A 15,092-nucleotide genomic window follows, 5' to 3' on the forward strand; every position below is an offset into this window, starting at 1 on the left:
AAGTAATTTTCTTTGTCAGCAATTAAATGTAAAATTAGCAGCTGGATTGCCTAGAGGAATGTGCATCTTTTGTTTGAGATACCAGGAAAAGTGTGTATATACAGTAGATGTTTATGTATCATTATCTGAAAAGTCTTGCTTGAATTTACAATGTCCTCTTCCCTACTTGTGTCTAAGTTCTTGATTCTAATTATTTATAATGCATAAGAATAGCAAAATAACTGGTGTTCTGGAGATTCTGAATAATCCATTTTTCAAATGACCACAGACTTGTAAATGCAGTAAACTTAACACTGTTTTGTACCACAGCTGTGGTACCTTTTGAAGTTCTACTGAGGTAGGAGTGAGGCCTCGCTTGTCTGCACTCTTGCATCAGAAATACATATTTCAAGGTCATGTACAAAAATAAGAACAGATTTTTTTTTTCTGTACATAATTCAGTGCAAGGAGAAATTTTACTGCTTGTAGGAAATTTTCTGTTTCATGTTTTTTATCTTACCTTCCCTTCCCTTCCCTTTACTTAATTAAAACTGATTTTTGACATATCAGTGCATTTATTAGATTGCTTGATCCTCTTAGGTGTTGCTGAGCAGAAAATGAGCTTTCTCTGCTCAGAAGCCTTCCTGAGCTTGACTTGTGTGAACCTGGAGCACCACTTTCACCTGCCAAAAGTGCAGTGCCTTTCTGTTGCTTTCTTTTACATGAGACTTTAAGGAAGTACAGACACTTTAGCTTACATGAATGTCAGGAAAACTGTGGAAGCCAAAGAATGACATGTAATATTTTGGGAGCTTTTCTAGTGAATAGTCTTCCTGTTAATTGTAAATACTTCTTTTTTATTTATTATGGCAAGCTAACTTTTATTAATTGGTGTGTCTAATTGATTAAGAATTCTATTTCAAATTTCTGTGTGAGGGCAAAGATAGTGTTAAAATCTTAAAGGAATTGGTGACTTATTGTATAGCCTATGTGTTCACACTGGTAAATTATTATTTTTTGTTAAATGATGCATGTTTTTGATTGGGATAATAAAAACAGAATGTGTAAGAACATACCATAGTCTTAAAACGTCCTTGATTATTAAGCTCATTTATTTCCTTAAATCTCTGCTTAATGTCAGTATTTTTAGGCTTTTATTTTCTATTTTAAACTGAGCATTTACCTTTTGGGGGGTTTTTTGCCTTGCCTTAATTTTGTTTTTCAGAGGCATTGAGGCTTAACAATACAATCTGATTTGGGTTTTCTCTACATTGGAGCTATAGGAAGTAGAAAAAACAAGTCAGTACCTTTCTGTAGAAATGACTGGAAATAAATAGCTACAGGGGAGTGACACAGTGTTTAAGCAGTGGATAATATTGTAGGTTCTAACAGGGATGTTTTAGTGGTACCGAGTGGCAATAAAGGCCGAGGCTGCTGCACGGCTCTTCTGTGAGGGTGACCCATCAAACCTGCCACATTCTTCGGGGAAGCCAAAGGTTTGTGTGCCCCATGTTTCATGGCAGGTGTTATGCTCTGGTTTTATCAGAGACTCTTGGATCTGACTGACTGCTCTGGCTTCCCATGACAGGAATAGGTTGTTGTTATTTTTGTTACTGTTGTTGTTAATCCTGTACCTCCCTGTCAACTTTCTCATCACCACTGGCGTAGAGCACCCAAGGGGCTATGCACCTGACAGAAATGACAAATTAATAACAAAAAAATAACAAAATTGTGTAAGGCACAGTATGTCCAAATGAATTTTGGAAAAAGACATTTCAGGGAATAAAGGTTACCTGAGCACCTGGCATTCTTATTCGTCTGGTTCCCATCCTTGCTCCACCTGGCATGGTTGCCATCTTCTGGAGGAAGCATCTCTTGAGTAACACAGGGCAATGATGCCATTTCCTTCTTCCTTACAAGAAATTGTTTAGTTTTCTGCACTCCCTGTTCCTGTCAGCAGGAAGTAAAGATTAGGAATCCCATCTGTCTCTTAAAAGACTGTGCAAAGTAGTAGCCCAGAAGGTGAGCTTCTTATAGTAATTTTAGTGACTCACGGGAAAATATTGTCGTTTCCTTCTTATGCAACCCTCCCTCAAAATAAACCAAAAAATCCCTCAACCACTGTTTGCAGAGGAGTGAAGACAGAGTAAATAACTGAGAGTAAAAAGCTTTCCTTTTTCATTCCTGGTAAAGATGAAGAGGTTGAACTAATGAAATACTAGCTGCAATGCCTGTAGCTGTTCGTTTTAGTGTTTCCAACCAAAACTAGAAGTGGCCTGTTTCCAGAGACACTTGAAAATTTAGTGCTGTGTTGATAGTCTGAAATGGAAATCTTCTGACATTGTAAATGAAATATGTACCACTGCAGTTCAGTTGTGGTTTAGCTGGTCATGGAGTTGGGATATAATCATATTATTTTAACTCCTGGAGATCATTACTACTTAAGGAAATAAAACCCTCAAGCATCAGAACTGTCAAGATATATATTTTGAAGTTTTATTTAAAGTAATACTAGGTTTTATTTATTTTGGAATGTTTAGCCAGGTTTTCATTATTAAAACTAAATGAAAACAGAGTTTTGCATATTTGAGTAATATTAATAAAAAGGCAAAACACAAACCTATAAATTTTCATTTTTTTTGATAGGGAAACTAGCTGTTTTGAAATAACTGCTTGCTTTATGCAAAACTGTTTATCCTAGAATATGGCTTTAAGCATATACTCACCTCACATACTTGATATGAAAAAGCAGGGCCTTGTGGTTTATGTAAAAATTGCTCTTCCACTACTAGTTACCAAGTTTTGCCCAAAAAAAGGCCAAACCTCCCAATGGATTTGCCTGGGCCAGACCTGGGTTCTCCTGGAAACCCACAGAATTAAACCCTCAATCAATCCATTACCAACTCTAAAAATTTATTTTCTCATAATTTTGGCAAAACACTGAATGCAAGGTGAATGCTCTTCATTTTTCTTTTTTTGTCAGCTTCCCGTTGTGTATGATGGGTATGGCCTTAGAGAAGGGAGGAATGTGTGAACTTTGGAAACAGGTTTTTGACCGAACACCTAGAAAATCTGCATACAGGGCTGGGTCTGCTTTGGAAAGCACCCTCCAGCCCTTTTCCTCCATGCTCTCCAGTCTGTCAGCGCAAGGAATGACAAACGCTTTCGCCTTGGATAGGCAGCCCTGTACTGGGTTGCCTCCGGGAGCAGGGGGGGCACAGCCAGCCAGGCAGAGGGGTTTTGTTGGCCTCGGGAATCATCTGGGGAGGCAATACAACTCTGTCAGGCAGAGAAGTTCTTTCCATGTGCTCCTGCTGTGTCCCAGTTAGAGGGCTCTTCGAGCATAGCCGTGGTGTTACTGCCAGTGCCGAGAGTACTGAGCATAGTCAGGACCTACAAAAGTGATTAAAGAGACCATCATACTGGTATGTGCATTTCGGGGGCCAGTGCTGCATGTCATGAAGGTGGTTTTATTGTTGTTTCAGTATAGAATAATATCCTTAAATCACGATTTATTTTTTTTTAAATAATTCTAGGGACCTTCCCCGATCTGGGTAAATTAGAAATGATTGCTTTTCCACAGTGCATGAATTTTCAAACCTCTCAGACAAAAGAGACATCACAGTGTGGTGAGGAATAAAAATGGTCGCTCAATTACTGAAATGGGATTGTTTTAGAGATTACTAATAATATATCTTAGGTCCTGTGTGCTTGACTGTTAAGTGCAAATGGACCTTTTATTTACTTTCCAGTGGCATGTCATGAAGTTATTTCACTTGAATTAAATGTTGGGAAATTCTGTGAAAATGGCAGTCTAATTTTTCTCTACGTCAAGCTTCATTATGTTATATTTGCGCTTAAAAATTGCAAGCAAGTTCTTAACATTTCAAGCACTTAAATTTAATACATCTCACAATTTAAAAATTAAAATAAAATAAAGCAGCAGCAGTCTTTCTTTTTTTTTTCCTTCCCTAAGGGACCTTTCCAGCACTCTGCTGATTTCCTGTTGATTTGATTCATGAATATTTTACCTATTGAATGAATGCATTAATGATTACATTTAGTTGCAGCAATAATTGTATGTTTCAAATAAAACTAATTAGCATAATAAGTGGAAAAGCACCATGGCACATGAAGTGTGCCTGCAGTTTATTACATCTGAGAGATCACGAAGACACCTTTTTGACATTTGTAGCTCTTCAGCTGGTTACCAGCAATTATGTTCTGTTTGAGAAGAAATTAAGTAGATGATTTACAGCATTACTTTGTCTATGCTGAGACATAAGGTACCAAGGAGATTACTTGGGTGTCTTCAATCACAGTGCACAGTATTATTTCCTGAAAGAGTTACAGTTATACCCTCCTACACAGCTCTTTGCCTTGTAGTTGCTGCTGGAGTTTTCTTTGGGTTTTCAGAGGAGAGGGTGCATAGGACATGACTTAAAAATTGGTTGGTCAGGTGCCATTCCTTCTGCCAGAGACAACTGCAGACTGTGGATGGTAGCCTGTTGTTCAGGTGTGTCAGAGGTCTGAGGGAACCCTCATGGACTGGGCTGTATCTCCAGTCTGCACTGCTTGTAATGGGATGAGGAAAGGCCACAGCTTGAATTTCTCTGCTGAGAGAGGATGCTAGTTGTGCTTGCTTGCCAGAGGGAAACCTGCTTCCCAGGTTTCGGGAAAGCTAAGAGAATGCAGGATGGTACACAGAGAGCTCACACACCTTGTAAGGATGGGAAGGGAGCTGTGATATTGTTCCTTACAGGCTGCATATGACCTTCAAGACTGTATTTTACTCCCCTTTTTTATTACCTTTTAAATAAAGAATTTAATAAATTCTGTACTTGATGTAAAGCAAGTAAGCAACCTTGGGCAAGTTCTGGTCAGCTAGATTGCCTCATAGAGGAACAGAGGAACAGATCAGTTGCTTGGATCTGTCCACTACCTTGTGTTTGATACTACTCAACTTCAGTTAGTTCAAATTATTTTGGGTATGGAGGATTGGAAAATTCTCTTAATTTCTGGCAAGAGAAAACTCTTCTTAAGGCAGTGGGTTATCTGTAATAAGGATTTCAAGAGTAGCAAATAAACAGATAAAGGCATGACTAAGTTGATCAAGTGTTTGGTTTGAGCACTTCTGTCCTGTTCTTATTTATGTGTTATTTATATATAATATATGGCACTGGGAAGTTATGCACACTCTCATTTTTCACTTTAATTGCCTATTTGAAGACAGTATGACAGATCCAAAGGTTGCTTTCAGCAACCGAGGAGCACTGTGATCACTTACTAGTGTGCAATAATCAACTTAATTGCAGAAATTAGAACATTTTAAAAATTGAGGATCTGTGATTGCACTCTATGCATTCTTTCTCTTTTCTGTTGTCCATATCTGAAATACATTTTTCCTACATATGATTATATCACAATATTTTTTTTAATGAAAAGCACTTCAGAAAAACCTTCTTCAGAAGGTTTCAAAATCCTTGTGTTTATGTTTACTTCGTTATCTGTTTTTTAACTTAAAAATTAAAAATGTCAAAGTATCATCTCACTTGTGTTCCAAAAATCCTTTTAATATCTGTGCGTTAAATTAGTGCATGTGAAGCTGTAATCAGAACCCTTTTTGGCTGGACAATGGAAGATGAGGCACAGCCATTACTTCTAGAAGTTCACAGCCTGAATTAAATAGTACTATAAATAGTATTAAATAATAGCAGCTAGCAAGGATGAAGTAGGATTGCTCCAAAATAGTGTTCTACTCTTCTTTTTGCTGTAAGACCAAAGCATAGATTTGGTTCTGTGTAGGTTATCTGAAATACCATATATTATTTTCTCACCCAGCAAGATACCATTTTCTCATACGAGAAAGCTCCGAGTTCTTGTCTCACAGAGTTTGTGTTATAAAATGGAGTTTCACATGTGCTAGTCTAAGACAATGAATGCCTGCTATTGGTTGTGATGTTCTTGGAGGTTTTTTTGCTTTAGTTTTCAATAGTCTGCTTTTGAACTTCTGTGACCCCCTTTTTTATATGGTTCCTCTGCAGTGATGTCCTCTGATGGCATCTTAGAGGTTCTGCAGTCATAACACTCACCGAAGCTAAAATGCTGGAATGGTGTCCCTGGGATCGTGGTGTGTTTCTGATGAAGAGGCAGTTTTTACAAATTACCATTTTCTGTGGGAACTTCCACAAGGACTGCCTCACTTCCTTGGGAGGTGCACCTACATGAAGAGACTAGTGTGTGCTAAACCAGGGTGTTAAGTCAGCAGCTGCTTTCTTTGCCTTCCAGCTGCCTGTGTGTGCATTCTCAATGAACACTTGTTGGCTTTTCTTATTGAGGCAGCCTCCATTTAAATAAACCTTCTGTTTGACATTTCCTTTTGCTAACCACTTGTCTACATTTTGTAACATGTAATTGGCAGTTACTGAGATTAATGATAACTTTTTTGTTCTTGCAGGCTTTAGGAGAAGTCCACAGTGGTTTAGCTTTTGGACTTCAACCTCTGATACTTTACCTTGTTTTAGGACTACATTATTTTTTCTCTGTAATGCAGCAATTGCAATCAGTCAGTTGCTGTATGGGAAGTCCACAGGCCTGGTTTGAGCAGCAGCAGTGCCAGTACAGCACTGTCAGCCTGAGAGTCTCCCAGCAGGCCAAACTTTTACAGTTTCATGACCTCCTTGTAATACTTACATGACCTGTGTCTTTAAGGGTTTCTTCATGGCTTCATGCACTTACACACAATTTGATGGGGGAAATAAACTGTTTGCAGCTAACTAACAAATTTTTGCAACTCTGGGATAGACCAAACAGGCAGAATTCTGTACTAAAAAATACTCTGAAGCCTCTAGTGGTCACTGAAATTGGGAAAGTTGAAATGTAGTGTTTTCTTGTTTGTACTTGCTGAATGTAGCTGAATGTAGCTTTCTTAGTTATCTATTTAGTGGAAGCTTAATCTGGAAATGTGAAAGAGTTTGATGTCTGATCTGTTCCACACAATTTTGATAAGTCCATCTCTGTGGCATTTAACACCTTGATCTTGGAAAGAACTTAAACTTGTGCTTAAATGTTAAAGGTGTTCTTGAAGTCTGGTAGGTTAAAAATTCACACAGAATCATGATATTTATTCTCCAGTGTTCTGTCTTTGAAGTATAGAGCATCATCTCTTTTTTGGGGATGAGGGAAATTTTTTTTCTGTTAAAGATCTAAATAGGCTACTGTGTTAATATCTATAAAATCACAATTGTCTGTGATTATTTTTTTTTTAATTCATAAGAAAAACTGAATAATTCTGCATTTGGAATTGAGACTGTAAAACTCATAGTGGCTTCCTTGTAATGGAGGTTTCAGATGGGGAGCGGTTTCCAGTAACATTGAATTTATCTGTTTCTGGCTTTTTAAGCTACATCCACATAAGAACAATTGTGGACTTTTGAGGAAGCCAACAGAAATATTTGCCTTGGCATCATTAGTGAAGCAAGCTAGTTTCAAGGGAAGTGTGGGTTTTAATTAACTAGCTGAGCTGACTTATATCAGCCAGTTTCAAGGCCAAGTGAAATATAAGACAGGCACTCTGTGAACCTGCTGGTGGGCAAGCAGAATGTGTGTATGGATGTTCTGGCAAAGTCAGTTGTGAGACTGTGGGACCTCTGTGTTGGCAGTTTACCCCAGTGTGATCTTGCACAAAAAGGTGAGATTATCATAAACATCTCCAAGTGACTTGGGAGAGAGGTCATATTGTAAGTCCTTGGTCCTTGCAAATATGAGTTTTAGCACTTTTAAAATTCTTTGCAGGGCTGTTATTTTCGTAATATTTGAAGCATTTCGTTACTCTTTTTGAGATTAAGCAGAAATGGAAGTAACACCCTTGGGTTGGCAAGGGGAGTTTTGCCTTTTTGCTTTTGTTACAACTATTTGGCTTAAGTTTGGCATGGCTGATGAGGCATGAAGAGGTGTTTTTCAAACCTAAGTCTTTTTAAGATATGGACATCTCTAAACCCTTCCTCCCAAAAAGTAGTATCTACAATGTCAGTGAAATCTGTTGGAGAATTACAGCTACCAAAAAATTTTGACAATCCAGTCACTGCATTTGTGACTGAACAGGGATTCATATGTTCTTCTTTAGGCACCTTGACTCTTGTCAATCTTGACTTCAACCTCTGCATGTTAAGGGGTGATACAGTGGGGTAAAAGCGGGACTAGCCACTTCAAGATGTCGAAGAGCAGTATAATTTTTACCTCCTTCAGGTCATTATTTTTTCTTCTGACACTCTCTTTACTACTTTTCTAGTGTTAGTGACCTTTCCTAATCTCTGTAAGAAGAAAACTCGAGGTTGTAAAATAATGCCACTGAAATTTGCTAGCACTTTGTAAGGTGAAAAGTGATTTTGCTAAGTGATTTAAAACCAGGGCTTTTATGAAAGTGAAGTTGCTTATGATAACTTTGTTGTATCTGGTAAGGTAAAAATTTGTTGCTCCATTATACGCAATGAAGATGTGGCATGTATTTTTGTGCAGAAATATTTATGTAGAACAGAGTTATATATAACTGAAGACTGTACCTACACAGCATGTGTATGCCTTTTTTATTATTTGCTCTCTTTAAAATACTTCACCCAGTTAGGATTTTGCAGTGCTTTCAAGCTACAAATCATTTCTGTGTAATGAGGTGATTTAGTAATCGTAGAACATGCTCCACGGAAAATGCCTGGCTTTGTGTGAACAGTTCAAAGATGGTACAGTGCAAGTTATGATCTCTCAGCCTTAATTATACACTCATACTACTTGTCTGGTTGTGCAGTATGAAAGAGGTTGTGAATGTGAGAAATTGGAGGGGTCTAATCCTATAGATGATTAGTTGAGTAACTCTCTATCTCTCTCATGAATCTTAGCACCAACACTTTTGTCTTTTAGTAGTGAGGTGGTGGGACCCAGAACAAAACCCTGTGGTAGTTCATATGAGACCAAAATTTTATTTTAATAATATTTCATTAAAGATAAAGAGAAAAAAAGGAGGGTTTCCAAAATCTAACACCACAGTAAATTAAGAGGACATAGCTTAAAAAAACCCCACAGCATTACAGAAAGTAATTCTTCCTGCTGTGGAGCGAAATCAATGAAACATAATGCTTACAAAAAGAGACTAATAATGAAGGCAGGTAATGTACAATGGGTGGCACTTTGTTTTACCAGATTTAAAGTGTTACTGCAAAACCAGTGAAGCAGCAAGTCTTTGATATCCCATGTTAATTCAAGAAGCAAGGGTAACTAGTTAAAATAGTGTTAATCAACGAGTCCCTTTAAGATCTGTAGTAGTTATTTTATGTGTGGGAGATATTTTTCTTATAAGAAAGGAACTCAGATCAGCCCTAGGTTCTACTGCTTAAATACTTTCAAGAAAAGGTTTGTCAGCTGTGAGTGTTTAATCCATTACAGGTGTCTGTTTGGAAACTATTTAGGCTATTTTGGGCTGACTTTGACCAGTCTATGTGAGTTTGAAGAAACATTGACTAAACATTTAACATTTTACAGGACCATTTTGTGAGATTGACAGCAGATTTTTGTCTCCCATGCTTCTTGTTCTGGAGTCAGATAGCTGAGAGGATTGGCTGATGTATAACATCCTGTCAGTGGGGTAACACATGTTCGAAGACATGCTTTGGGCAGCATGGATGGTGTTAGAAAACATTGCTAGTGTCTATATAAATGTGCTTAGGCATGAGAGAAGCAGAGTGCTGGAAGTCCAGGTTTGAAGGTTCAGCATTAAGGAATACTGCTGCTTAACCTCACTGTAACGGTGTTTGCTATCTTAAAAAAAAGAAAGAAAACAATGCTAATAAAATGCCAATTACTGTCTTTTTTTTTTTTTTTTTAATCAAGCCTGGCATGGCTGTGGACTTTTTGTAGTTGTTAACAATGTTTATTCGCTCTGTGCTCAATAGTGTGCTAACTGACATCAGGAATGTAAGCAGAGACTGCCTAAATTGGAAGTAAGATACAATAAAGGGGGTAGGGAGGCAGGTAGAGTCAGAGGCTGAAGGGAAGAGGGCAGTTCAGGGAATGAATTGCATCTATGTTCAGTCCCGTGGTACGAGAGTGAACATGTAGTTATAGACATCTCCGTGTGATTTTTAACTTGTTCTTATGCTGGGAGAGGAGAGCTGATAGTGAGAGCAGAAGAGACCGATGGAGGGCAGGATGTGTAGAAAAAATTGGGGTTAGGAAGGGGCAGGAGAGAGGAAAGGCATGGACTGAGGCTAGGCAGAGGAAGAGGGAATGGAGGCAGGAAGGAATGGACTGGTGGCATTTTTAGATAGTGAGAAAAAAGCTGGCAGTGATGAGCCAAGTGTGCACGTGCCCTGGATAGCAAGGCTGTGCAGGTTTTAGGTGGATGCAATGGAGCTGCCGGTGTGGCCTTTGTGCCTCTCCACCTGGGCAAGGGCTGTACCAGGGTCCCATGGCTGCTGTCAACTGTGACACAGCTGGCCTGGTTTCTGCTCTTCTCTGAGGGCCATGTGGTGGCCCTGACACAAGTTACTATGCTTTTTTTTTATATATTATAGCTGAGGAAGAGAAATAATATCCAGCAATGTTATGTGTAGTTCCTGCTACAGTACAGAAGTGAATGTAGCGTTCTCATGACTGACAACCCAGCAGCTGGTTGCAAGAGAAATAAAAACACGTCAAGCATTTTGAGTGCTGAATTCATACAAGATTTTTTTACCACATCCTGGATTATTTCGTGGAATTGGGATATACAAGAAAATTGACTTGAATTACATGTGAAGCCTGATACATGTCAGGAGGAGGGATAGAGAGATTGAATGGAGACTGTGCAGTGTATTTCTCATGTGTCAGGCAGCACCTACTATGAGACAGGAGTCTGCTTTCTCTGAGTGCCAGCAGGCAAATTTCTCTGTGCTTTGATAACACACTCCTACAAAAGTTATGGGGCTTTTGGATTTTGTCTTCGTATTTTCATGCTCAGCTGGTGTTATGGTGAGCAGCGGAAGGGTGGTTGGCTCTCCATTAGAGCTTTTCCTGGTCCTCTCCCACAGATAATGTGCAGCACTCTGATGTAAACCAGCTCCGACTTTGTCTCCTTCAGTCACAGAAACTGTTGTTTATAGGTGGAGGTTAATCCCATTTAAGAACTGGATTAGCAAAGACGTAGTCATTTAGCCACAGATGCCTAAACTTAGGTTGAGGCAGTTCTCAGATAGTCCTGACTGGGATTAACGCTCTGCAGACATTCTGGATCAAGACAGTTTCACGGCAGGCCATGCACCACCAAGGTGTAAATCTAAGAGAGCTCACCATGACAGCAGTTGTGTTCTTGGCCTGCTAGCTGATGGGTTTTAAAGCAAGTAAAAGATCTTTGTGTGTTGTGTGAACCTAACTTCCTCAGAGAAGCGAATTATAAAGATAGCGTGGAAGACAGCTGATGCTTTGCTGTCTATGGAGCATGGTGTGTTGGCAATTACTGAAGAATTTTGCCAGGCACCAGCAAGATCTGCTCCTCTTAAGGATAACAGACTTGGGGTTGCTGGTTGGATTGGCACTTGTGCTTTTATCTCTCTTCTCTGAACTTTCTTAGAGTTATTTATCTCCTTAGGGACATATTGATAAAGGCACGTTAGCAAATCCTGCAGCCTGAGCTGTGCGGGACCAAATGTATGAAAAATTGCTAGGATCAGTCTGAGCTTTGAGGGGTGGACAGGGGATTCTCTTCTCCCTGAATAAAGGCATTATCTGCTTCAGCAGTGGTGTGACAAATGCACCAGCCCTCAAGCACAGTCCACATTCAGTTCAGTTAAAAATCTTCCTTTAAGGCAGGGCACCAGAGGCAGATTTCAAAATAACTGTATCTTGTTTTAAAACCCACAAAACCCACTAAAAGCAACTGATCAGGTCAAACTAATGTGGCTATCAAGATAATGAGTTTTTGAACATTAACAATGCTTAAAATTGTAGGAGGAAGCAAGAACAATCCAAAATACGGGTTTTGCTTGGAGTTCCTCTCCCCACCCTGCTTCCCACCACCCCCCGCCCCCCTCAAAAAACACAAAGTAGATACTTCTCAGAAATAAAAGATGGATAGCAGAAGTGCTGCTGTGGGGAGCCATTTAGTAAGGGCAGTTTTTATTCTTGATAGTTAAAATGCAGAAGTTGCACCCAGAATTGCTTTTAAAGTAACACATAAAACATTTTGTTAATGACTATGCAGTAATCTGCACAGGCATGATGCACACTTTCCATTGGGAACTTTTGAAGACTGTTTATGCACAGCTCCTAAAGGTGCCTATCTGCTATGGAGGGCAAGGCTGTATTTGAAACCTGAATATAATCCTGTTTTTTGGTATAAAAAAAACTGCCTAAACTATGGACATGCTCCCTTGGCTTTGGTTTCAGAAATTTAAACCAAGACTCCTTCTTTGTTAGAGAAAAGCCCAGCTTAACTGCAAAGAACAATGAAAACAGTGATTGAAACCATATTTTTTCATTTGAGTGAGAAAGTTAGCACTCGAGGGAATTTGGATGTGTTTGGTTCAGGGCTTTTGGTGGGCAGCGTTCTGCTTGGCAGGCATTTTGCTCCAAGTGCATTTTTTGTATGACTTTTCTGATTGAGAGCTTCAGAAAATAAGCTGTAGAGAAGGGAGAAAGCAAAACTCAGAGAAAAGTATCGAGGCCCAGCAGAAGAGATCTAATTGCTTTTGAAACATCTCAAAATGTGTCAACCATATTTAGAAACAGCTACATTAAAAAAGAAGCAAGCTTGATCCTTTTAACACTATAAATCATGGAAAGCAGTGAAAACTAATATTTATGAGGGGAGTTGTGAAAGCTGTGTGACAGTTGGAAATTACATCACTGTTGATGTTTCAAATTCTTGTGTAAAGTAATGCAATGCTGTGTTTATGAATGAATGAGCAAATGATTGAGCTGTGCTAAGGGTAGTCTGTATGGATAAACTGGATTGAGCTATTTTATATCTCTTGTCTTTGCTTATGTTACTTTGCAGGATACAGTCCCATATGCTTCAATGTAAATACAGAAAGCTCAGTTCAGTGTATGTATTTTTTTATTCCAGATACAGACCCACGTGTATTAGAGAAACAAGAGCTTCAGCAGCCAACCTATGTTGCTCTAAGTTACATTAACAGGTAAGTGTGGTTATTTTTCAGGTATAACTGAGCTCAGCTTGCACAATATGTGTATATATGTTATGCCAAAATGGCATGCTTATGGATGCACTCTGTTTTGTTTCATGTTATATGACACTATTATAACACCTGTTTTGGAAAAACGGTTGAATTAAAATTTAACTGAATTTTTAATCACTTTTGCATAGGGCACAAGCAGCCCATCAGCTGAACAGCTCAAATACTTAGGGGATGAGGTTTTAACTTGTTATGTTTTAGCTAAATCTCGTGCAAAACAAGAAAATTGCTCTTGGCTTAGTTTTTCATTTTATTGTACTTCACACAAGTGAGTAGAGAAAGATTTTTTTTTCAATCAAAAGTGAAATCTACCTATTTTTCACAGTACTTCAGAAATTTTTCAACCATAGTATATATATCTTTAAAAATCTTGTTTACCAGCCCTGTATAACCTAAAACTTGAAAGCAATTAAGAAATTAAACCATTTTTTAAAGCATTTATCTAAGTAACAGAGCCTCGGTTTTTCAGTTATTGACTGATGGCAGTACTGAAACCTCCAGAGTACTCCAGCACGGAGGAATGGAAGGGCTTCTTCTGTCTCAGCCTGTATTATGGTAAAGAGCAGCCTAAGAAGCTGCTCCTTATTTTCCTACTCACCTAAGTGCTTCGAAGAATTTATGGAGGTAGCTCAGATTACTTTCTCTCTGGGAGGAGAGGGAGCCATGGAGCATGCTGCTTGGAAGGGAAAGACGGCCAGGTTTTGTGCAGTTGCAGTGCCCTTTTTCAGTAGGTTTGCCAAGCTGTCTTCAATCCTAAATGAGCACTGTACAAGAAGTATAATTCCTCATTTAAAGCCCTTTTTCCTGTTCTAGGTAAATCAACATGCTGCTATTCTGGGATTATTTTGCCTTCTTTTACGTCATACTGGGTTTTTTTTAGCAGGTATACTGTGATTGAAAGTTCCAGTTTTGTTGAAAGTTGTATTTTGGAAATGCATTTCTCAGAAAATACTCTGTATGGGATTATTGGGTTCTATACATGGAACAGCAGTTTTCTTTTATCTTTGCTCTCTAGAGGATGAGATACAAACTCATAAGCCTGGAATATTAACCCAAAATTCAGTTCAGGATAGACTGAGTTGATTCAAACTCTCATGGGTCATACAAAATGCAAAATTTTTCTTTCTAATTCTTTGTGTTAAAAATGGGGAAAAAAAACCAAAACCAAAAACCAACATACTTTTAAACCCACCAAATCGACAGTTTGACTTTATATAACATTTGCTGTAGAGAAAGAATATTGATGGTTGTGTGGGGGAATCATACTTCGAGGTATGAAAGTAAGAAGTGGTGTTCACTTGGTGAAATGACAAAATTTTCTCCACTACATGAGACTGTGATGATTAAGAATAGCCAGTGTTGACATTATTTCCTACTTGTTCTTCCTGGAGACAGTCCGACCCTTTAAAGCCTATTATGAAATTAACCGTGACCATTTTTAGCACTTAGTTCTGTTGATCTCATTTAACGTACAAAACTTTTTTTTTTCCAGTATGTAGGCTTGGTATGCTGTCGTGCATGTTGGTATGTTTCCCTCTTTCCATCAGGTACTAGGAGATATTCTCTTTTTGCTTCTGTGGTTATTCTACTTTATGTGAGGGAGGGGAAAGTTTGGGTTTTTTTAAATCAGAGGAAAACTGTTTTAAGACCACTGACTTGACCATGGGACTTGACATGTTTTAAGACAATAGGACTTGACTGTCCAGTTTGAAATCAAAATATTTTTAAAGTAGTTTGAAAGTGATACCTCATCTAGATTTCATTATTTTACTACCCTTTAAACTGAGTTCTGTGTGACTTAGTTTTAGTTACTACATATTTTATCCAAACTTTCTTACTCTATCAATTCTGAAAAATAATGCTGAAGAACTGAGTTGCGTTGTTTGTGTAGTA

At 38.5% G+C, this 15,092-nt stretch overlaps 1 protein-coding gene across 1 annotated transcript in view; it reads left to right on the top strand.

Moving 5' to 3' along the window:
- JAZF1 (JAZF zinc finger 1) overlaps positions 1 to 15,092 on the top strand; it is a 191,989-nt gene that overhangs the window by 91,015 nt on the left and 85,882 nt on the right. The window contains exon 2 of the mRNA XM_064674260.1: positions 13,070 to 13,142. Coding sequence (XP_064530330.1) covers positions 13,070 to 13,142 — 73 coding nt within the window. The remainder of the gene's footprint in view (positions 1 to 13,069; positions 13,143 to 15,092) is intronic.

This window comes from Pseudopipra pipra, chromosome 1, assembly GCF_036250125.1.
Source record: "Pseudopipra pipra isolate bDixPip1 chromosome 1, bDixPip1.hap1, whole genome shotgun sequence".
Taxonomy (NCBI): Eukaryota; Metazoa; Chordata; class Aves; order Passeriformes; family Pipridae; genus Pseudopipra; species Pseudopipra pipra.